At 39.3% G+C, this 23,291-nt stretch overlaps 1 protein-coding gene, 1 long non-coding RNA gene and 1 other non-coding gene across 5 annotated transcripts in view; 1 reads left to right on the top strand and 2 right to left on the bottom strand.

Moving 5' to 3' along the window:
• LOC139706691 (uncharacterized) overlaps window positions 1-913 on the top strand; it is a 44,584-nt gene extending 43,671 nt beyond the window's left edge. Inside the window, exon 3 of one of the 2 annotated variants that reach the window (XR_011708277.1) lies at window positions 824-913. This is a non-coding gene — a long non-coding RNA (uncharacterized lncRNA). The remainder of the gene's footprint in view (window positions 1-823) is intronic. The other variant, XR_011708276.1, reaches the window with a different exon arrangement.
• The window catches only part of LOC139706679 (serine/threonine-protein kinase Chk2-like), a 41,887-nt gene that overhangs the window by 15,617 nt on the left and 2,979 nt on the right, over window positions 1-23,291 (bottom strand). For both annotated transcript variants that reach the window (XM_071614940.1, XM_071614938.1), the window contains exons 3-7: window positions 16,239-16,363; window positions 15,975-16,122; window positions 11,548-11,638; window positions 8,265-8,373; window positions 3,965-4,018 (exon numbers count right to left, since the gene is read on the bottom strand). In XM_071614940.1, coding sequence (XP_071471041.1) covers window positions 3,965-4,018; window positions 8,265-8,373; window positions 11,548-11,638; window positions 15,975-16,122; window positions 16,239-16,363 — 527 coding nt within the window. The remainder of the gene's footprint in view (window positions 1-3,964; window positions 4,019-8,264; window positions 8,374-11,547; window positions 11,639-15,974; window positions 16,123-16,238; window positions 16,364-23,291) is intronic.
• On the bottom strand, window positions 9,679-9,753 carry Trnav-cac (transfer RNA valine (anticodon CAC)). The gene has a single exon. It is a non-coding gene; the product is annotated as a tRNA-Val (tRNA).

Raw genomic sequence — 23,291 nt, 5'->3', positions numbered from 1 at the left:
CCTCACATGTGTGAAGCACTGGGTTCAATTCTTGGCACCACATAAACAAACCAATAAAATAAAGGTCCATCAACAACAACAAAAAAAATTTTTTTAAATAAAATACTGACTACTCCTTGTAAGAAAAGAAAGAACAGCTAAAATCTTCATATCCCATAACAGGAAGCCAACAGGCTATTTAAAGTGGATAAACCAAGAGACAATGGTTTATACATATTATGTAGAAACATGGAGGCAGATTCTAGCAAAAAGCCAAGAAAGAGTTTTTAAATATTTATAGAGAGGAGGATTAGAGGAATGAGAAGTTGCTGGTTTGTGCAAAATTATTAATACTATTTGACTCTTTAGATTATGAACTTGTGATGTGTTGGCCAAATTATTTTTTAAAGGAGAAGCAGAAGAAAACTCATAAGTGGAGAAGATGACTAGATTAGAAGGGAAAATGGGAACTGCTTGGTTCCTCTTGGCATCAAAATGTGCAGTGCAGCGAGCTACGGTTGTAGCTCAGTGGTGGAGTGCTTGCCTGGCACATATGAGGCCCTGGGTTTAATCCTCAGCACCCCATAAACGTGAATAAAAAAGTAAATAAAATAAAGGTATTGTGTCCATCTACAACTAAATAAATAAACAAATAATGGGCAGGAAATGCTCCAAGAAACTACTAAGAAATATATCAGGGACCTAATCATTTGGGAATGGTTGGGGCCAAGAGCTGACTGAATGTAAAGAGGTCCCCAAAAATCAGAGCAATCAACTGCCTCTAGTCTTTCCTACCCAAGGTCATTGGCTAGGGCTGTCACACATAAAAGTGTCTCTCTAACAGGAACCAGAGACTATTAACCCAGACTTTCCACTTAAGTCACACGGGGAAAAGAGCTCAAGGAATCCAGCTCACGACCTTGATCCCAGCCTGTTCTCTGTGCTGAAAGCTTTAGGAGCAGACCCACAGAAGTCTCACACTGACCTTGTGACATGAGTACCCTTATTATCTCCATTACTCAGATGAGCAAACAGTGGCTCTGAAAAGTGGATGACCTGCTCAAAGCCAGGAGGCGGCAGAAATGAGCTGTGAGCTCAGGTCTGTCTCCACACTAGACAGAAGACATGGGGGAAGGGGTGAACTGCACCATCTTGGCTCAACACTGCCTGGGCCTAGAAGATAGTCTTGGCCCACTAAGTGTTTGACAATTGACCAAATCGGTGTTGGACTCCTAAGGCCAGGTTCTTGGGCCATGAGACATTGTCCCCAAACACCCAAATGTTATCCATGGATCCATGTTGAATTCCCAAGGTTCCAAATGCTCCAGGAAACTGCTAAGAAATATGACAGGGACCTAACTAACTGTTAGTGTTCTAAACAGCACTGGACACTGGATTTGTATATGTTATGTTCGAGGATCATCTGACATCAGAGAAACTCCTCTGAGTATTCTTAGTGTTTATTTTAAGGGTATGTTTGATGCAATCCTACCCCTAGAAAATTAGATGGCTCTGCTCTTCCCCTACCACCCCCCGCAGGACTGGAGATTGAACCCATAGGTACCTTATCACTGAGCTACATCCCCCACCTTTTCTATTCTTGATTTGAGATAGGGTCTCACTGAGTTGCCAAGGGTGGTCTTTTTTTTTTTTTAACCTTTATTTTGTTTATTTATTTTTATGTAGTGCTGAGCAGCAAACCCAGTGCTTCACACATGCTAAGCAAGCGCTCTACCACTGAGCTACAACCCCAGTCCCCCAAGGGTAGTCTTGAACTTGCCATCCTACTGCCTTAGCCTCCCAAGTCACTGGAATTACAAGAGTCACTGGGACTTTAAACATACCCCACATGCCTTAAAGAGAGCTCTGCTCTTTAAAGAGGCTTCCAGGCTCTTGGAAAAAAGACCTGGCAAGCTGGGGTTCAACACTATAGTCCCAGCTACTTAGGAGGCCAAGGCAGGAGGATCACTTGAGCCCAGGAGTCAAAGGCCAGGTTGGGCAATATAGAGAGACCCCATGCCCTCCACTCGCCACCAAAAAACAAAATTCAAAGAGTACATGGAAGAAGTTACAAAGAAATTATTAAAAGATGGGGCTGGGGTTGGTGGCTCAGTGGTAGAGCACTTGCTCAACACGTGTGAGGCACTGGGTTGAATCCTCAGCACCACATAAAAATAAGAAAGTTAAAATAAAGGTATCCTGTCCATCTGTAACAACAACAACAACAAAATCAAAAATGTTTAAAAAAATTATTAAAAAAAAGCCAAGCAAGAAGATCAGTCCCTCAGATTCCCACGGGTTACCACTCCTTGCACAGGATTCTCAAGGAGCCTGTGGAAGTATTTTGTCAAGGTAATGATTGTATTCTTGTTCTTGGTTTCTCCCTGTTCTTTGAGGAATTTGGGGAGGTATAAGGAAAGAAATTTTGTTGTTGTTTAGAGAATAAAAACCAGAATAAGATGATCATAGTCAAACAGTAGACAGAATACAGGATTTGTTTCAAGTGCAGGGACTACTGAGCTTATGACATGGATGATGCTCATGAATTAATGAGGAAACTGAAAGAACCAATAAAAAGAAAAGCAGGATCAGACCACATTCTAATTTTTCTTCTCACCTTTTTCAAGTGAGACACACCTTCCGCTGACACTGAGCCAAAGTCTTCATCGAGACAACGTCATCATTGTACAAAAGAGGGAACTATCTATACCCAAAGAGGCGACTGACACACCACTTTTATCAGATATAAGGATAGGATGTTGTCATTATTTGATTTATCTGGGTCACTCCAAATAAAATGTATTTTAAGGTGTTAAAACTTCAGGTATAACCAGGCACAGTGGCACACACCTATAATTCCAGCTACTCAAGAGGCTAAGGAAACAGGATCACAAGTTCAAGGCCAGCCTGGGAAACTTGGGAAGAGCTTCTCTCAAAATAAAAAATAAAAAGGGCTGAGGATCAGGCCAGGTTGTGGCTCAGTGGGCAGAGCGCTTGCCTAGTATGCATGAGGCACTGAATTTGATCCCCAGCACCATATAAAAATAAACAAATAAAATAAAGATATGTGTCCATCTACAACTAAACAAAAACAAACAAACAAACAAACAAAAAACCGGCTGGGGATGGAGCTCAATGGCACAATGCTTGCCAAGCATGTGTAAAACTCTTGGGTTGGGCTGGGCATGGTGGTGCACGCCTGTAATTCTGGCAGCTCCGGAACCTGAAGCAGGAGGATCGTGAGTTCAAAGCCAGCCTCAGCAAAAGTGAGGCGCTAAGCAACTCAGTGAGACCCTGTCTCTAAATAAAATACAAAATAGGGCTGGGGATGGGGATCAGGGGTTGAGTGCTGCTTGGTTCAATCCCCAGTAACCTAAAATAAATGAAATAAAATAAAGCCATGGGTTCAATCCCCACTACCACCCAAATAAATAAATATTTTAAAAATTCAGGTATTATTAAATTTACTAAAATTAGCATTGTCTTTGCAAACATAATCAGTTGATCAATTCTCTATAAGATAGAATAATTTTATTTTATTTCTCTACAAGAATAACTCAGGGGGCTGGGGCTGTAGCTTAATGGTAAAGCTCCTGCTTTGCATGTGTGAGGCACTGGGTTCGATCCTCAGTACAACACAGAAATAAATAAGGATACTGTGTGTTCATCTACAACTAAAAAATGGAAAAAAAAAAAGAATAAGTCAGGCTAGGCAGGGTGGCACACATATGCAGTTCAGCACTCATGAGGATGAGGCAGGAGGAAGGTTTGAGCCCAGGAGTTCAAGAGACCAGTGTGGGCAAGAGAAGAAGAAGAAGAAGCAGAAGAAGAAGGAGGAGGAGGAGGAGGAGGACGAGGAGGAGGAAGAGGAGTAGGAGGAGGAGGAGAAGAAGAAGGAGGAGGAGGAGGAGGAGGAGGAGGATATTCTTCCATATTTAGAGATAAATGAATTTAAATATGAGCCATGTCTTACAGCAATACTTACATGATTTAGTTTTTTCAAGATTTCTATTTCAGTTTCAACATTGAGAGCTGGATCCTTTAATAAACAGAAAAACATTAGAGTTTACTAATAATAACAATAATGGCCAATATTTTAAAAATGTTACGGTTATACTTAATTGACTGCCTGAGATCCAAACCAGGCTGTATTTAATACAAAGAAACCCAGACCCAAAATACAATGAATTAAATAACTCACCTAAAATCATTCTGCAAAGTGCTTCGCAAATTATAAGCATTCAATAAATGCCCAGGCCCTGTGCTAAGCTCTTTATTCATTCGAATCATCTCACATAAGCCTCATAATCCTCAACTGAAGAGGATTCTATAATTACCCCCATCTTACAAATGGAGCAACTAGGGTTCAGAAAAGAGAAGACATGGGCTAGGGCTGTAGCTCAGTGGTAGAGCACTTGTCTCGCATGTGTGAGGCAGTGGGTTCAATCCTCAGCACCACATAAAAATAAATAAAGATATTGTGGGTAATGTCTTCCCTTTATTTTTTATTAAAAAAATAAAGGAAAGACATTACCCATAGTTCCACTGCCAGAGAAATGTGTTTCCATTGTTTGCATCTGTAACCAGTAGCCAGTAAGCTATACTTATCTCATTAACTATGGAGTTATTTACATTTATAAAAATGATGACAGAGGGGCTGGGGTTGTGGTTTAGCGATAGAGTGCTTGCCTAGCACATGCAAGACGCTGGGTTCAATCCTCAGCACCACGCAAAAATTAATAAATAAAATAAAGGTAGTGTGTCCAACTACAACTAAAAAATATTTTTTAAAAATGATGGGGGCTGGGGCTGTGACTCAGCGGTAGCGCATATGCTTGGCATGTGTGAGGCACTGGGTTCGATTCTCAGCACCATGTATAAATAAATAAAATAAAGATCTATCAACAACTACAAAAAAAAAATTAAAAAAAAAAAAGATGATGAAAGAGCCGGGTGTGATGGCACACACCTGTAATCCTACTGGCTCAGGAGGATCATGAGCACAAAGCCAGCCTCAGCAACTTAGTGAGCCTTAAGCAACCTAGTGAGACCCTGTCTCAAAATAAAAAGTAAAAATTGGGGTTCAGCCCCTGATAAGAAAAAAAAAAGAAGAAGAAAATAAAGAAAGAAAGAAAGAAATGAAGTCCATGAAGAAGCAGATGTTTAATGAAACTGTATGAAAAAAATGTCAGGTAAAATTTCTGAGCAGACAAAAGTTCCAACTTCAACCGTAAGCTGACAATGTTCACTGGAGAGAAGCCAGACAGCCCCGGCTATTCAGGAAGCTAAGGCAGGAAGACTGCTGGAGCCCAGGAATTCAAGGCCAACCTGATCAACATGGTGAGACCTTGTCCCATCCCATCCCCCGCAAAATTAGAGAGCAAGTTGAGTTAAATAACCCCACTTCCCAGGTTACACCCTCCACAAGCAAAGAGGATATAAAGTGACATATTTATGTAGAATGGACTTCTGCTAAGAAATCCCAGATGTTTAATTTTTAAAGCCTGCCTCTTCCTGTAATCCATTACTCATTACCACACCAGGGTGTACATACTCTGAAAAGAGAGAGGTCACAAAGAGTCCAATTTGACTCAAAGAATGAAACTAAGAAGTAAAATTTTACTCTCAGTTCTAACAATCTGGTAGATATTTTCTTCTCCCCAAAATGGGAAGCAAATCTAGAATCACAAGGGAAAAGATCCATAACAAAGGGAACACAGAAAGGAAATTCCTCTTGCTATGCAAGAACAGCATTGTCTCGAGGGGAAGAAAAAGATCTTTAAAGAATGTTAAAATATAATACCCAGGGGCTGGGGATAGAGCTCAGTTGGGTAAAGTCCTTGCCTCACATGCACAAGGCCCTAGGTTCAATCCCCAGCACTACAAATAATAATAATAAGACCACCCAGAAACAATTGACCACAAAGAAAAATATTATTAGGGGCTGTTTTTCTATCACTTTGTCCAGTCACATGTGGACAGATCAATCAATGTATTTGGCTACTTCACCTCTACAGTGAATGTGGACTGCAGAAAATGTAATAAAATGAATAGCTACTAGGCTGGGGCTGGGGCTCAGTGGTAGAGCACTTGCCCAGCATGTGTGAGGTACTGGGTTCAATCCTCAGCATCATATAAAAAAATGAATAAATAAAATAAAATTATTTTTTAAAAAAATTTAAATGAATAGCTACTATGGAGAAATAATTTCAATATTTTAAAATTTAAAAATATGAAACTCAGAGCTGGGATATAGCTTCAGAGATAGAGCACTTACCTAGCATGTGTGAGGCATTTGGTTCGATCCCCACCACATAAAAATAAATGAATTAAATAAAGGTATTGTGTTCATCTACAACTAAAATATATCTTTTAAAAAAAAGGAAAAAAAGGGCTGGGGATGTGGCTCAAGCGGTAGTGCGCTCGCCTGACATGCAAGCAGCCCAGGTTCAATCCTCAGCACCACATACAAACAAAGATGTTGTGTCCGCCGAGAACTAGAAAATAAATATTAAAAAAAAATTCTCTCTCTCTCACTAAATAAAAAACTAATACATTAAAAAAAAAAGGAAAAATAAATTTAAAACTAACCCATAAATAACAAGATACTCACTGGTACATTACCCAAAAGAGCAAACAACTAGGAATTACCTAAATGACCAACCAGAGAAACGGCTGAGTAAATCATCATAAGTTGGGACAGCTCCTTCTTTGTGGATGACTTTGACAAAGTCTACAAATCTGTCCCCAGGATCATCCAGAGCACCTTACAGAGTCCTCCTCACAGCCTCCCAACTTCAAGTTAAAGGAGGCAAAGCACATCTGCACATCCCTTGCTGCTCTTCTGCAGACACTGGACAACCCCAGTACCTTCTGGGTCACACGAGGTGGGAAAGGCGTGGGTAAAAAACCAGCCTTGGGTAAACACATACACTGCTACTGCTCTTTGCCTCCTGGTTTTTTATACTTCAAAACTTGGAGTCAGAAAGAAGATCACCAATTTGTAGAATGAGCCACAATGATACATTATTTTGAGGTTGCTGGGGATTTTACATTTTTGACCTCTGTTGTCAAAATCAGTGGTCAGAATGGAGTGTAGCATTCGTGACAGGCTCACACTGAGGTTTTCTGAGGTTTTTATTTTAATTTCTCATTAGAACCCTATAACCCTCAATAAGTTTCATTTGTGCTATGAACATAAGAGTTGCTTAATTAGGGGCTGGGATTGTAGCGCAGTGGTACAGTGCTTGCCTTGAACACGCAAGGCCCTGGGTTCGATCCTCAGCACCTCATAACATAAATAAATAAAAATAAAGATATTGTGTCCATGTACAACTAAAAACAAATATTAAAAAAAAGAAGAGTAGCTTAATTAACCCTTTGAAAGGACTGCACACCAAAAGTAAAAATCAGGATAGAAGCTGATGAAATGAGCCAGGAGCAATGGCACATGCCTATAATCCCAGAAACTTGGGAGGCTGAGACAGGAGAATTGCAAGTGCAAAGACAGCCTCAACAAGGGCGAGGCCCTGAGCAACTCAGTGACCCTGTCTCTAAATAAAATTCAAAATAGGGCTGGGGATGTGGCTCAGTGGTCGAGTGCCCCCAAGTTCAATCCCTGGCACCAAAAAAAAGTTGATGAAATGAAGAGTCAGTTATCACAAGGGATGAATGTGCTAAGGGAAAAGTCTATGCTATCCTGCATTCATGGAAAAGCTGAATACTACACAATTGAACCACTGAGAAACATGAATTCATATGAACCAAGAAAGAAGAGAAAGGAAAACTGAAAACAGCTATAAGACTGTAACAGTCACTCTCTAATTTCAAATATGGTAAAAACAATCTTGCAACAACTTTGAACTGGAATAAACAATAAAAAATTATTGGAACAAAATTATCTATAAGTAACAATTTCTAGATTAATCAAAAGATGCTTAAATTTTTCAATGTTCTTTGGCAATCACAAATTACTGTCTGAGCAGTCAGTTGTTCCTGAGACTGAAAACAGTCATCTCACAATGATTTGGGGAATGTTATGAAGAAGCTATAAAAAGCTGCAGCTGGGCGCAAGGGTGCACGCCTGTCATCCCAGCATCTCGGGAGGCTGAGGCAGGAGGATCGCAAATTCAAAGCCAGCCTCAGCAACTTAGCCAGACCCTGTGTCAATATAAAAGATAAAAAGGGCTGAGGATGTGGCTCAGCAGTCAAACACCCCTGGGTTCAATCCCAGTATCAAAAAAAAGAAAAAGCAGAGCTACCCAGCCAGAAACCCAGGTACTTACTGCCTCTCTCGAAGAGCCAATAGCAAATTTCCTTTTGCTGATGATCTTTATGGCGACTTTCTTACATGTTTTCCTCTCAAAAGCCAGCTTTACCTCTCCACAAGCACCACTAAAAGGAAAAACAGAGTGATATGGGGGATGTTTTTAATCATGAGACCCACCGTGCCCAAATCTTCCTCTACCATTAGAAGTTAAGATAGTCTGTATAAACAACCCTTTTACTGTCCCTATTTTCAGAGGACACAGTGAAACCTCACCAAGGTGAAAGGTAAGTGGGGCATCCAACCACACTAAGTCAGCTCCAAATACCAGTTCTGAGCTGATACAGAATAAATCTTATTACAGCCCCAAATTGTGAAATGATCAGAAAGACAATAAAAAAAATGAGAAATTTATCTCAGAAGTCAGAGACATCCACTGCAAGAGTCATCGCAGGTCAAAAAGGAACCCCCCAAACAAGAAAACAGAATCTGTACATGAATTACTTTCGTTGGTACATTTCTCTGTCCTCACTATCTGTTTTAAAAGGAAAGTGAGGGGCTGGTGAGCTGGCTCCATGGTAGAGCACTTGTCTAGCATGTGTAAGACCCTGAGTTCCATCCCCAGCACCAGAAGCAAAAAAAAAAAGAAAAGAAAGTAGAGTTGGGCATAGGTGGCACATGCCTGTAATCTCAGCAATGGAAGGCTGAGGCAGGAGGATCACAGTGTGAGGCCAGCCTCAGAATTAGTAAGACCCGCAATAACTTAGTGAGGTCTCAAAATAAAAAAGGACTCGTGATGTAGCTCAAAGATAAAGCCCTTGGGTATGAGGGCAGGTGTACATAAACAGTTGATTTAGCAAGAACTGCTTTCTACATCAAATTCAAAAGTATTGCACAATTAACCTGCTTGCTCTCCTAAAGGATTTCAAATTAATTGGGATACTACTAATAAGGAAGCAATGCTTATCCAGGATGTCAGGCAACACACTCTTAATCCTAAGTAGGATCAGTTCTCCATAGTCTGGCTCAACCCAAGGTAACAGCCATCAAAGTATCAATTATCCATTATCTGCCTGAAGTGGATTATTAGACTACTATAACTACCGTTGGTTCTGAAGGAGTGAGGTGAGGGGTTTACCAAGACACTTTGTTTTATTAAATATACATGACAATTTACCAGTTGTTTTATGTCTACAACTTGGTCACATGAAGTATATTCACAATGCTCTGCAACCACCACCATCTAGTTCCAGAACTTTCTCATCAGCCTAAATGAAAACCCCATACCTGTTACACAATGAAGCAGTCACTCCCCATTCTCCCCATCCCCAGCAACCACTAATCTGCTGTCTCCACTGATATGCCTATTCTGAATATGTCACAACGATGAAGTCATATCCTGTGTGGCCTTTATGTATGTATGTATGTATGTATGTTTGGGTACTGGGGATTGAACCCAGGGCCTTGTGCATGTGAGGCAAACACTCCACCAACTGAGCTATATCCACAGTCCCCTGTGTGTGGCCTTTTGTGTCTGGCTTCTTTCACTTAACATATGCTTTCAAGGTTCATCTAGGCCTTGAAACATCTATCAGCAAGTTATTCTTTTTTTCTCTCTCTTTTTTTTTTTTTGAGACTGGGTCTCACTATGGTACTCAGGCTAGTCTCAAACCCATAACTCAAGTGATCCTCCCAGGGAGCTAGGACACACACTCAGGCCACACACAGGCATAACATAGCATCGGGCTACTTCCTTCCTTCTTTTTTCCTTTCTTTTCTTTTTTTTTTGGTACTAGAGATCGAACTCAGGGGCACTTGACCACCGAGCCACATCCCCAGCCCTATATTGTATTTTATTTAGAGACAGGGTCTCACGGCTGCTTAGCGCCTCTGTATTGCTGAGGCTGGCTTTGAACTCACAATCCTCCTGCCTCAGCCTCCCTCCCCAAGCTGCTAGGATTACAGGCATGCGCCACTGCCCCCAGCTTCATTCCTTCTTATACCTGAATGATCTACCATTATGTAGAAATACCACATCTGGTTTAACCAGCTATCTTTTGATAGACATCTATTTGGGTGTTTCTACCTTTTGTGAATAGTTCCTTAAACTCTAAGTACAAGCAACAAAAGAAAAATGAAAAAATGAGAATTCATCACTGTGATAAAGCTGTTGTGTACACGTTTTTGTTTGAACACCTGCCCATAGTGGCCTCAAACTTGTGATCCTCCTGCCATGGCTTCTCAAGACGCTAGGAGACAGGCGTGCGCCACCATGCCTGATCTCAATTTCAACTTCTAGTACAGGAAATATCAGTAGATTTAGGCCACACAAACCAAGCTCTTTGTGCTCCTTAATGGTTTATTTATTATTTTTTAATTATTTTTCAGTGCCTGGAATAAAACCTTGGGCCTCGTTCATGCTAGCTAAGTGTTTCCCTCTGAACCACATTCACAGCCCTTTCCTCAGTAATTTTTAAGAGCATAAAGGGTCTGAATCTGAAAATCTTGAGAACTTTGCCCAAGGTTACATTCAACAGTTGTATTACTTCATGTCCCAAGATGGTACAAATTCTGAACAGTGCAGAAATATACACTGGGGAAAGTGATAGAAATGTTCTATAACTGATTATGGTGATAGTTTCACAACTCTGTGAATATAGTAAAAATCACTAAATGGTACCCTTTATCATGCTGGGAATTGCACCTAGAGTCTCATGCTAAATTGTACAACCAACTTAAAAGGATGAATTAGGCCTGGGGATAGGAGCATGGTACTGGACTATGGTGTATCAAGGAGCCCAGGACTACAAAAAAGAAGAAAAAAAAAAAAGGACAAATTACATGGTATATGAATTATAGTTCATTAAAAGCTGCTTTTAAAAAGTTATCATCAAGCCTGGTGTGGTAGTGCATGCCTGTAATCCTAGTGACTCAGGAGGCTGAGGAAGGAGGATCACAAATTTGAGGCCAGCCTCAGCAACTTAGTGAGGCCCTAAGTAACTTAATGAGACCCCTATCTCAAAATAAAAACTTTAAAGGTCTAGGGATGTAGTTCAGTGGTAAAGTATCCCCGAGTTCAATTCCCAGAACCCCCCCAAAAAAAGTTGTCAATAAAATTTGTAAGGAAAGAGTTCATTTCAATTGATCATCATCATATCAATCAATAATATACCTATCACAAATAGTTTCCCTACAACTATATTATGAACAGATTATGAATGTCATAAAATCAGGAATGAAAAACTAATGACAAACGTATAGGAAAAAAGTGAACTTCAATTTATATAAGAAAAAAAGTTTACCTTCCAAGAGTTTTTGACATGATGTATTCATCTCTTAATTCCTTAGGATAAACTGACTGATCATCTACAGTCAGATCCAAAAATACAAAAACTAAGGGGATAAAAAGGGCAGAAATGTGCTTATTAATTCATAACAACTAGAAAATTAATTAATTCTAAAATATAGTTATATGGAATAGTAGACAAATGTTTTTGATTATATTTAACACATAACCCTGAAGGAATTATTTAGCTAGGCAAAGGCATGTTATAAAACCCTTGAGAAATGATAATCAAATATCATCCTTCAATGGAAATACACAGCATTGAGCTCACAATACTATAGGAAACCTATAACATAACGGCTGCTCACATTCATCGACCTCAGAATATTAATTAATTGCACTAATACAAAATACCCATGCAGATTACCATAGGCCCAGAACCAAAAAGCAATTAATTTAAAAACAGGCCAGTACTGACCACACTCATATTATCCTCTCTCAGACATCTCTACCTTGACCTATCTGGTATTTTATGGTACAAACCATCTTGAACCTATTTGTAAAGTTAAATAGCATTGTCTAAACTAATCCCTTTTATTTCTACATTTTTAAGGCTGTATCTCAAAAAATAAAATCACTCATTTAGGGAGATTCGAATGGCAGATTAGAGGATGCATTCCTAGTTGCCCAAGATTCAAGCCGCAGGAGTACTGCTTCTCAAGCGCTTGGGATTAGACCCGGACTTTGTGCGTGTGCTGACAAGCACTCTCACTGAGCTACATCCCCAGGCCTCACATTTTACTCTGCCTTAATATATAATTTATACTAGTTTGTACATAAGAAACACATAACACTACATTTCCACTTGTCCCATCCACACTTTGTAGTATTATCACCGTCTATTTTAAAGCTACATGTTGAAATGCCCTCAATATAACATTTGCATTAAAAATAAAACTGTTCATTTAATAATTCAACAATCCCATCAATGCCAAATATGCATTCAGTTATGAGACATCTCATTTCTACAAAGCCACCAATCATAAATTTGTACCTGCCTATAATGTTGTGTTGTTGTATTTTGTTTGTTTTTTAATACTGTTAGTTATGGATGGACACATGCCTTTATTTGGTTTATTTAGTTTTTGATGTGGTGCTGGGGGTCAAACCCAGTGCCTCCTGCATGCTAGACAAGAGCTCTCCCACTGAGCCACAACCCCGGCCCCCTATAATGTTTTCAAAGAGTGAAATTAGTTAAGACCCTTGAGTTTCTGAGATTTCAGGTGAAGGGTTTGGCCCTCCCTACACCAACCTAAAGACCCAGCCTCTGGCACAGACCCCAGTCACCTGAGTGCACGTGATTCCAGGCTGAGGAAAAGACAGTGGAAGCTGACACTTCCCTGATGTCCACCCAGGGATGAATCCCCCTTTATACCTGTGGCTATTTATGAACTTATAGGTTCCAGTGGCATCTGAAATAGGGGAATTTGAGGGATTCTAAGAATGCTTTTCTCCTCAAATGTCAAGGTCTGCTTCAGAGACTACAGTTCCCCACACAAACCAGGAAGGGAAATGCACCCAAGTTTAGCTGGGTTGAGTTTAAGGTTAAGATGGAGAAGTGAGGATTTTAACAGGGAAACAAATCCCCCAACCAAAGGAGGCAGCCTCTACTCAGTGCCTACAGATCCCCAGGTTGCAGGTCTGTAGGCTCGCCACGGCCAACTTTAAAAAAAAAAAAAATCTAAATTTTCAAGTTATAAAAATTGGCAAACACCTAATAAAATGTCTGTGAGCCAAGAAATAATAATAAAACAAAATTAGAAATAAAATGCAAAACAAAAAAGGAAGAAAGAAAACATCTGTTGGCTAAATGCAAGTTCACAGAGCACCTGTTTGGTCTACATTATCAGGGCCACCTTTGACCTATATGACCTCTTTGTTCAAATTAGAAAAAAAATGAATCGATCTGTTCTACAACAACCATAGTTAATAATGACATGCTATCTTCTTGAAAATCACTAAAATAGATTTTAAGTATTTTTATCACACACAAAAATGTTAATAACGTGAGGTAATTGTGGGGGTCAATGTGAACTAAGTATATTCACATACTTTTTTTTTTTTTTAACAACCAGAGCTTGAAGCCAGGGGTGCTCAACAACTAAGTCACATCCCTAGCCCTTTTGAATTTTTTTACTTTGAGACAGGTCTCACTAAGTTGCTGAGGCTGGCTTTGAATTTTAAATCCTCCGGCCTCAACCTCCTGAGCTGCTAGGATTACAGGCATGCATAAAAACTGTACATACATATGGGATACCATGTGATGTCTCAATACATATATACACCATGCTGTATACATATACTAAAACATCGTATTGTATGTGACAAATACATACAGTTTTATGTCAAATAAAACAAATTAAAGTTTTTCTCATTATTTAAAAAAGAGAAAAAATTTTAAAAGGTGTCCCTTAGATGACTGGGCAAAAGGTGGCACACTGCCTGACCAGAAGAGACCCAATGTTGTCCCAACTGTTCCTCTGCTAAGTGACCAAAAAAAGCAAAAACTGCAGTTGCCCCAACTATAAGAATCAGACAGAACACAAAGTAATCAGAAACAGGGAAAACTGTCAATCATAGTGCAGTTTTGGAGACTCGGATAGCTCAGTGTGTGCTTACAAGCACAAGGTCCCAGGATCAACTGCACATACCAAAAATAATTAGATGCACTTTACAATGCTTAATATAGTTACAGTTCCCAGATGTCAGTCTGAAGATGACTGCACAAGAATCACCTTTTTAAGGACTCCCCCCCCCCCCACCACCACCACCACAGTACTAAGAATCAAACCCAGGGATGCTCTACTACAGAGCTACACTCCCAACCTCTCCTTAAATTTTGAGGCAGGGTCTCACTAAGCTGCCCAGACAGGCCTTAAACTTGTGATCCTCCTGCCTCAGTCTCTCCAAGTAGCTGGGATTACTGGCATGTACAACCATGCCAGGCTTTGTTGAGATTTTTCAAAATATTTTTTTTAGTTGTAAATGGACAAAATACCTTTATTTTATTTATTTGTTTTTATGTGGTGCTGAGGATCAAATCCAGTACCTCACAGGTGCTAGGCAAGTGCTCTACTACTGAGCCACAACCCCAGCTCCTGCTATGATTTTTTAAATATCTAGAACTACTGAATCAGAATCTGTAAGAGTGCTTATGTGAACCTCTATATTTAAACTCTCTCTCTCTCACACACACACACACACAAATACATACAAATACTCTCTCTCCAATCATTCTGCTCTCAGATGGTTTCTGGGAAGTTCTGTGGTTTATTAATTAAAGATTTAAAGTTTTCCTGATCTAGGGCTGTGGCTCAGTGGTAGAGCTCTCACCTAGCATGTGTGAGGCCCTAGATTTGATCCACAGCACCACAAAAAATAAAATAAAGATATTGTGTCCATCTTACAGTTAAAAAATAAATACTAAAAAAGAGTTTTCCTCTTGCTCCAAGATTTGAAATCACTATGAGCTACTTTTAATTCTGCAGGTCAATTATCAATTTTTCTTATCAATCATTCTTTCCAGACTCTGCCCTAAGTGACAACTGTTTGTTTTAGATATGATATTCATGAAATTTCATAAGTGAATGTTTTTAAAATGTCTTATAAAATTTATAAAATGCTACCTGATAACAATCAACAGCTTCAGTTGCACAAGACAACTATGTGGTATTCAAGAAGGTGGGCTGGGGATGTAACATACTGGCAGAGTATCTGCATGGACCCTGGGTTTTGATTTCCAGAATCACAAAAGAAAAAAAGAACAGAAAGCTGAGTGCTCTAAATTGAGCTCTTAGAGAAACACTCAGCCTAATGCCTGGCATGTAAAAGGAGCTCAAAGAATGTATGCAGAAATGCATAAATGGAAGAAATGAAGAAAGAAAAGATGGGACCGGAGTTGTGGCTCAGCGGGAGAACACTTGCCTAGTATGTGCGAGGCCCTGGGTTCGATCCTCAGCACCACATAAGAATAAATAAACAAAATAAAGGTATTTTTAAAAGGAAAGAATGAGGGAGGAAGAGAGAGAGGAAGCGAGGGAGGAGAGAGGGAAGGAGGATGAATTAATAGCCTCCAACAACAATAACACATATATCTAAAGCAGATATGGCATAACAATCAATCTAAGAACTGTAATTTATTTTAACCAATAAGATAATTCAATTGACAACACATGGCTTTAAATAAAGCCAATCAAACCTAAGAAAATCTGTCTGGATAGAACTTTTTCATGGTTTAAAAAGGCAACTAGGGCAACAGAATTAAATCTTGCATGCTAACTGAATTTTACTCACTTAAATGGTGTCCTATAAATTCACAAAATTAATTTTCCTTTTACACAGGAGGGGAAAGAAAATCCAGTAAACATAAGATAATAATGTTACCTTTATTTCTACATAGTGAAAGAGCAATTTCAGAATTGTTACTCAAAGGACGGCGTTTTCCTTTCCCTACAAGCTCTGTGTTTACAAAGGTTCCATTCCCACTGTGATCCTCTAGGTAGGCGATGTAAGAGTTTTTAGGACCCATTTCCTAAAATAGAGAACATTTTATTTCAAAGTTTAACAGCGGGATTTATAGTTGGAAGACATCCAAGAGCAATGACCAGATTACCAGCTCTCCCAAGTACACGAACATTTGCCACTTACCCTGAAAATCCGGAAGTGCTTCTTGCTATACGTCCGGTATTTATTTGTCATTTTCAGCAGTGGTTCATCAAAACAATAGTCACAGCTTTTATCCCTCCCAAACCAGTAGCTGTCATTAACACACTCTGCAATACAAAAGCACATGCTGGAGCTGTTACATTGCAAGTATCAACACCTTTAAAAATTGCCCACAAAATCTACTTGTAGGAAAACAGCCTGAGGTGGCAATCTATAAATTTGATTATCAAAAGTTTATAAGATTAAAAATTCGAGGGGAGGAGCCAGAGGTTATAGCTCAGTAGCACAAGGCATGCTTAGCATACTCAAAGCCCTGGGTCAATCCTCAGCAGGACTCCCCAGCCCCCAAAACAAAATAATTAAAAAACTTTGCATGGGTGGGGAACATTTAATAAGGGATGGCTAATCTATAACCATGAAGCAACATGCAGTCATTAAAACTTAGTAATTTTAATGACTTGGGAAAATACTATATAATAACTTCTGCTCATTCCCGTCCTAAGGCTTCCTACCACATTTAATATAAAAACTATACTCTTCCTTATGGCCTGATTGATGCCCAGGGTCTGGCCTCGCCTCCATTCCAGCCTCACCTTGGATTCCTATTCCTTTGCTGGCTACACCCAGCCCCACTAGCCAGGAGAAATTTGTTCTGTGGCCTTTCCCTAACTACCCAAAAGGCTCATTCCCTATTGCCTTTTGTGTCTGGCCTCAAATATCATCTCTCATTCAGTTTTCTATATAAGCAGCCTCCCATTTCACCACCCACTTGTTAAGATAATGTACCCTGCTTATTTCACTCTATATACAGGCCATGACTGGAAGTTACCCCCCCTTCCCCTGGGACAACATAAAGCCTAGCGGGCAGCATGAGACTCTTGATAGGAGCATAGCTCCAGCTAGGTGTGATCCTGCCACCTGTAATCCCTGAGACTTGGAGGATTGCAAATTCGAGGCCAGCCTGGGCAATTTACTGAGACCCTCAGCAATCTGGTAAGATCCTCAGCAACTGAGCAAGTCCTGTCCCAAAGTAAAAAATAAAAGGACTAGGGATTATGGAAAATTATGCCTGGGGGGCTGGGGATGTGGCTCAAGTGGTAGCGTGCTCGCCTGGCATGCGTGTGGCCTGGGTTCGATCCTCAGCACCACATACAAACAAAGATGTTGTGTCCGCCAAAAACTAAAAAAATAAATATTAAAAATTCTCTCTCTCTCTCTCTCTCTCAAAAAAAAGAAAATTACGCCTGGGTTCAATCCCCAGTGGTTCAAAAATAAATAAATAAATAAAGCTCCAGCACCTGGGACAATGAGGAAATTATCAGCAATTCATATCACAAAGGACTAACTTCCCCAATGAAGCTATTGATTCTATAAATCAATAAAAGACAAACCTGGAGAAAATGAGTAAAGGATATGAAGAAACAATTTATAAGGAAAAAAATACAAAGGGCACTAACATGAAAAGATGGCCAAGTTAACTCAAAATTGAAACTAAAAATATATTAAGTATCTATGTTTTATCTACTAGATTAATAAAAATCCAAAAGTCTCATGCTACAGTTTTAGCGAGAAGTCTGGAAGAGCAGGTACTTCACACACTGTGATAGACCCAACTTGATCTTTTCTTAAAATTGGGAGCCATCTTGCCACAAAGCCATGAAAAGATAATTTCGGCTTTACTATAAATTACTGCAAATTCTGAACCTGCTTGGAATGCCTGCCCGTGCCTTGAACTCACCCATGCCTGGCTCTCTGACCAAATAGCAGCCCTCTCTGAAACTTTAGTGACACCTCATAAATATTGGCCTTCCCTGGCCAGACAACGACCCTCTCTGAGGCTCTAATGGTCCTCATAAATTCTGATGTTGGGGCCAGCAAAACATGTAAACTACCATTAGTGTGATGCTTGTCAGAGTTCTGTTATCTGTAACGCCCCTTTGTGTAACTTTCTGGGCTATAAAGCTGGGCTGCAGGAAAGCTGGGGTGCTGTCTTGTTCCCGCCGTTTTGGGAGGGAGAGGCAGCCCGGCCAGTTGAAATAATAGGCTTGCTTTAATTTGATTTTAATTGGAGTCAGTGGTCTTTTCTTGCGTCCTGGTCTAACAACTGAACATAGGAAGAACATAATTTATACAAATTATATACAACTGTCTAGCGAGAATAATTTGGAAAGATCTATCAAAATTACACATGCAGTCACTTCACATCCACAAAGATGGCTATAATTAAAAAAAAAAAAAAAAAAGCTGGGCACGGTGGCACACGCCTGTTAAACCCAGCAGCATGGGAGGCTGAAGCAGCCCCTTGTGCCAGTATTTGATAATTTTTATCTCTTTAGACTTCTGTGTATTTCAATATCTGTTTCACCTAATTTTGTTGTACAGTTGTTCATATTACTCTTTTTTTAATCCTTTTAATAAATTTGAGTGTTTTTTTCTTTAGTTGTAGATGGATCCAATACCTTTATTTTATTTATTTTTTCTTAATGCAGTGCTTAGGATTAAACTAGTGCCTCATATGTGCTAGGCAAGCGCTCTACCACTGAGCTACAACTCTAGCCCTTGTCTTTTTTGGTACCAGGGATTGAACTCAGGGACACTCAACCACTGAGCCATATCCCCAGCCCTATTTTGTATTTTATTTAGAGAAAGGGTTTCACGGAGTTACTTAGCACCTCACTTTTGCTGAGGCTGGCTTTGAACTCATGATCCTCCTGCCTCAGCCTCTTGAGCCACTGGGATTACAGGCGTGCACCACTGCACCTGCCTCACAGAAGAAATTTTAACAAGTCCAACAGCCCTTTACAATGAATGAATGAATGAATGAATGAATGAATGAAAGAAAAAGGAAAGAAAAGAGACGAAAAAACTAGAAATAGAAGAGAGCTTTGTCAACTTGAGAAGGGGCACTCATGAAACACCCAGAGACATCATCACACTTCAGGGTAAAAGACTGCAAGCTTTCCCCTTAACATCAGAAACAAGGCAAGGATATTTGTTCTCACCACTTTGATTCAACATTCTACTAAAAAAGATCAATATACAAAAATCACCTGTACTTCTATATATTAGCAATGAACAAACCTAAAATGCAATTCAGAAAAGAATTCCATTTAAAATAGTAAAAAAGTAATAAAACATCTGGAAACAAATTTAACAAAAGAACTGCAAATCCTATAGTCTGAAAACTACAAAACGCCACTGAAAAATAATTGAAAGACCCATATAAATGTTCACAGAATGGAAGACTTAATATTGATGGCCTGGGGATCTGGCTCAGTGGTAGAGTGCTTACCTAGCATGTGTGAGGCCCTGGGTTCAATCTCAGCACCAAAAAAGTAAAACTTAATGTTATGAGACAATACTTTCAAATCCATCTACAATTCAACACAATCCCTATGAAAACCCGGATTATATTTGTTTGCAGAAATTAACAAGCTCACATTAAAATTCTTAGCAATAAAACAAAGACTTAGAAGAGTCAGAATATATTGAAAATTAAGCACAAGATTCTGCCGGGCACAGTGGCCTGTCCTTGTAGTCCCAGTGACTCAGGAGGCTAAGATAGAGGATCCCAAGTTCAAGGCTAGCCTCAGCAACTTAGCCAAGCCCTAAGCAATTCAGTGAGACCTTGATGTGTCTCTGTGGTAGAGGACCCCCTGGGTTCAATCCCCAGTACAAAAAAAATAAAAAATAAAATTTACTTATACTTACTATAAAGTTACCATAGTCAAGACAATGTAGTACTAGTCTAAGGAAAGGCATATAGATTAATAGGGGGGAAAAAAAGGAAATAAACCCTCACATTTACAGTCAATCAATATTCCACAAGCCTTCAAAACAATTAACTGGGAGAGGGGGAGGGGAATTCCTGTTTTCAACAATAGTGTTAAGAAAAGTGCATAATAAAAGTGCATTTGCATGTATAATGCAAAATAATGAAGTTGGAAACCCCATCTCACAACATAAATAAAATCAACTAAAACAGGATCAAAAACTTCTTGTAGGTGTTAAACTTATACAGTCCCAAAGAGAAAAAAAAGGTGATGAATTTTCATAAACCCTGGCTAAGTACCCTGTTCCTACATAGGATGCTAAAACCACAATTAACAAAAGAAAAACAAAAAAATTGGAAGGAAGTCAACAAAATTTAAAAAGTCTGCATACACCAAAGAACATCATCAAGAGAATGAAAAAGACAAGGCTGAGACAGTTAGACTATATTTGCTAAACATATCTGATAAAGGACTTGTATCTAGAATATATAAAAGAACACTTACGAGTCAATAATGAAAAGAGAAGCAATCATGGCCTGGGGTTGTGGCTCAGTGGTAGAGCGTCTGCTGAGCATGTGTGAGGCACTGGGTTCGATTCTCAGCACAATTTATTAATTTATATAAATCAATTAATAAATAAAAGCCCATCAAGAATTTTAATTTTTTTTAAAGAGAGAAGCAATTAAGAAATGAGCAGAGGATCTAAATAAACATTTCTCCAAAAAGATGTATCACTATGGAGAATACTTTGGCAGTTTCTTAAAAGGTTAAACAAAGAATTTCCATATTATCCAGCAATTTTACTCCTTGGTATATACCAAAAGAATTGAAAAAGGAGATTCAGATATTTGTTTGGTAATATTCATAGCAATATCATTCACAATAGCTATATGCTGGAAATAACCCCAGGTGATCATCAACAAAAGACTGGAGTTGGGGAGGCTAGGGTGTGGCTGAGTGGTACAGCACTTGCCTAGCATGTGTGGCTCCAGGTTCAATCCCCAACATAGAGCAAATAAATAAATAAACAAACCATGGTGATAGACATACAATGAAATATTATTCAGTCATAAAAAGAAAAGGCTGAGGGTATAAGCTCCATGATGAAGTAAGTTTGTGCTTAACATGGGCAAGGCCCTGGGATTCAGGCCCAGCAAAGAAAGAAAGGAAGGAAGTTCTAACACATGATATAGCATGGATGAACCCTGCAACATGATGCCGTATGACATAAGCCAGAAATAAAGAACAATTGCGTTATCATTCCATTTCCAGGAAGTATCTATAATTGGTAAATTCCCAGAGACACAAAGTAGATTAGAGTTGCAAGTGGCTGGGGGAGGGGCAATTGGTAATTGTTCAGTGGACATAAAGTTTCTGTTTAGATTTTTTTTGTATTTATGTGTGATTTTTTAGTTCTATGTGGATACAATACTTTTTTTTTTTTAATGTTTTGTAGTTGTAGAGGGACAGAATTCCTTTATTTGTTTACTTTTATTTGGTGCTGAGGATCGAACTCAGTACCTTAGTGCCTAAACGAGTGCTCTACCACACTGAGTCACAACCAGGCTGCTCTGTTTAGATTTTATCACAATCAAAAGGTAAACATTAAAGCAGAGATTTGGGAATAAATTCTTTAAAGTGCAAGTCGTGTATAGTGAGAACTATAAAGTTTTATTCAAAGAAATTAAAGAAGAACTGAAATAAATGGAAAGATACTCCATGTTCATAGATTGGAAGACAATATTGTAAGGCTGTCCAGACTCCCCCAATTACAGACTCAACTACCCTCAACTGCATTCTTTGCAGGAAGTGACAAACTTAAAATTCATATGACAATGCAAGGAATCCAGAATAGCTCAATCTTGGAAAAGCAAATTGAGACTCATGTTTCTGGATTTCAAAATTTAGTAAGCCACAGTAACCAAGATTGTTTGGTACTGACATAAGGATACACACATAAATCAATGGAACAGAATTCAGAGTCCAGAAATAAAGCCTCAAATTAGTGCTCTCACACAATTGTTTTTTTTTTCCCCAGTACTTGAGGGGAAAAAAAAAGGTGTTCTACCACTGGAGCTTGAGGATGTAGCTCAGTGGTAAAATGCTTACTTAGTTAGCATACACAAAGCCCTGAGTTCAATCCCCAATACGGTGGGGAAGGGGGACACTTTTATTATCTACTGGTCACCCTCTTAGGTTCTTTTTTGTTTTTGTTTTTTGGTGCTAGGGATTGAACCTAGGGCCTTGTGCATGCAAGGCAAGCACTCTACCAACTGAGCTATATCCCCAGCCCTCTTAGGCTCTTTGAATGTTTTGTGACTACTAAAACTAATGCATCCCATTTCATGCTTTCTTACCATTTCTGTTTCTCACTCACCCAAGTCTATAAGCATATCTTTAAAATATGGCTTAAAAAAAGGAACAAATAACTCCAAATATATACTTCTAAATTTAAGATTTTACCAGGTATGGTAGCACATGCATATAATCCCAGTAACTTGGAAGGCTGAGGCCAGGAAGATCACAAGTTCAAAGCCAGACTGGGCAACTTAGTGAGACTCTGGCTCAAAACAAAAAATAGCCTGATAATCCCAGCGGCTTTGGAAACTGAGGCAAGAGGAACACAGTTCAAAACCAGCCTCAGCAACTTACCATGGCCCTAAGCAACTTGGTGAACCTCATCTCAAAATAAAAAAAAAAAAAAAGGGCTGGGAATGTGGCTTAGTGGTTAAGCACTCCTGGGTTCAATCTCCAGTACCAAAAACAAACATAAATAAAAAACAGGTAGTCAACAAAAGAGCCATCCTTATTCTTAAATAATTTTTTTAGTGGTAATTGGACACAATATCTTCATTTTATTTATTTATTTTTTTTAATGTGGTGCTGAGGATCCAACCCAGTGCCTCGCACATGCTAGGCAAGTGCTCTACCACTGAGTCCCCCAACCCCAGCCCAAGAGCCATGCCTATTCTGAACAGCTTTGAAGCTATATCAAACCACATCAGGGGTTAAATGGCAAAGATTCTATGATTAGATAATAATGTTTTCAACTTTGCATGAATCTGCAATTTTTTTTTTTAATACCAGCGATTGAACTCAGGGACATGTGGCCACCAAACCACGTCCCCAGCCCTATTTTGTATTTTATTTAGACACAGGGTCTCATGGAGTTGCTTAGCAGCCTCGATTTTGCTGAGGCTAGCTTTGAACTCGTGATCCTCCTGCCTCAGCCTTCTGAGCTGCTGGAATTACAGGTGTGCGC

The sequence above is a fragment of the Marmota flaviventris genome, chromosome 1, assembly GCF_047511675.1.
Source record: "Marmota flaviventris isolate mMarFla1 chromosome 1, mMarFla1.hap1, whole genome shotgun sequence".
NCBI classification, from domain to species: Eukaryota; Metazoa; Chordata; class Mammalia; order Rodentia; family Sciuridae; genus Marmota; species Marmota flaviventris.
This window is presented reverse-complemented; position numbering and strand designations above follow the sequence as displayed.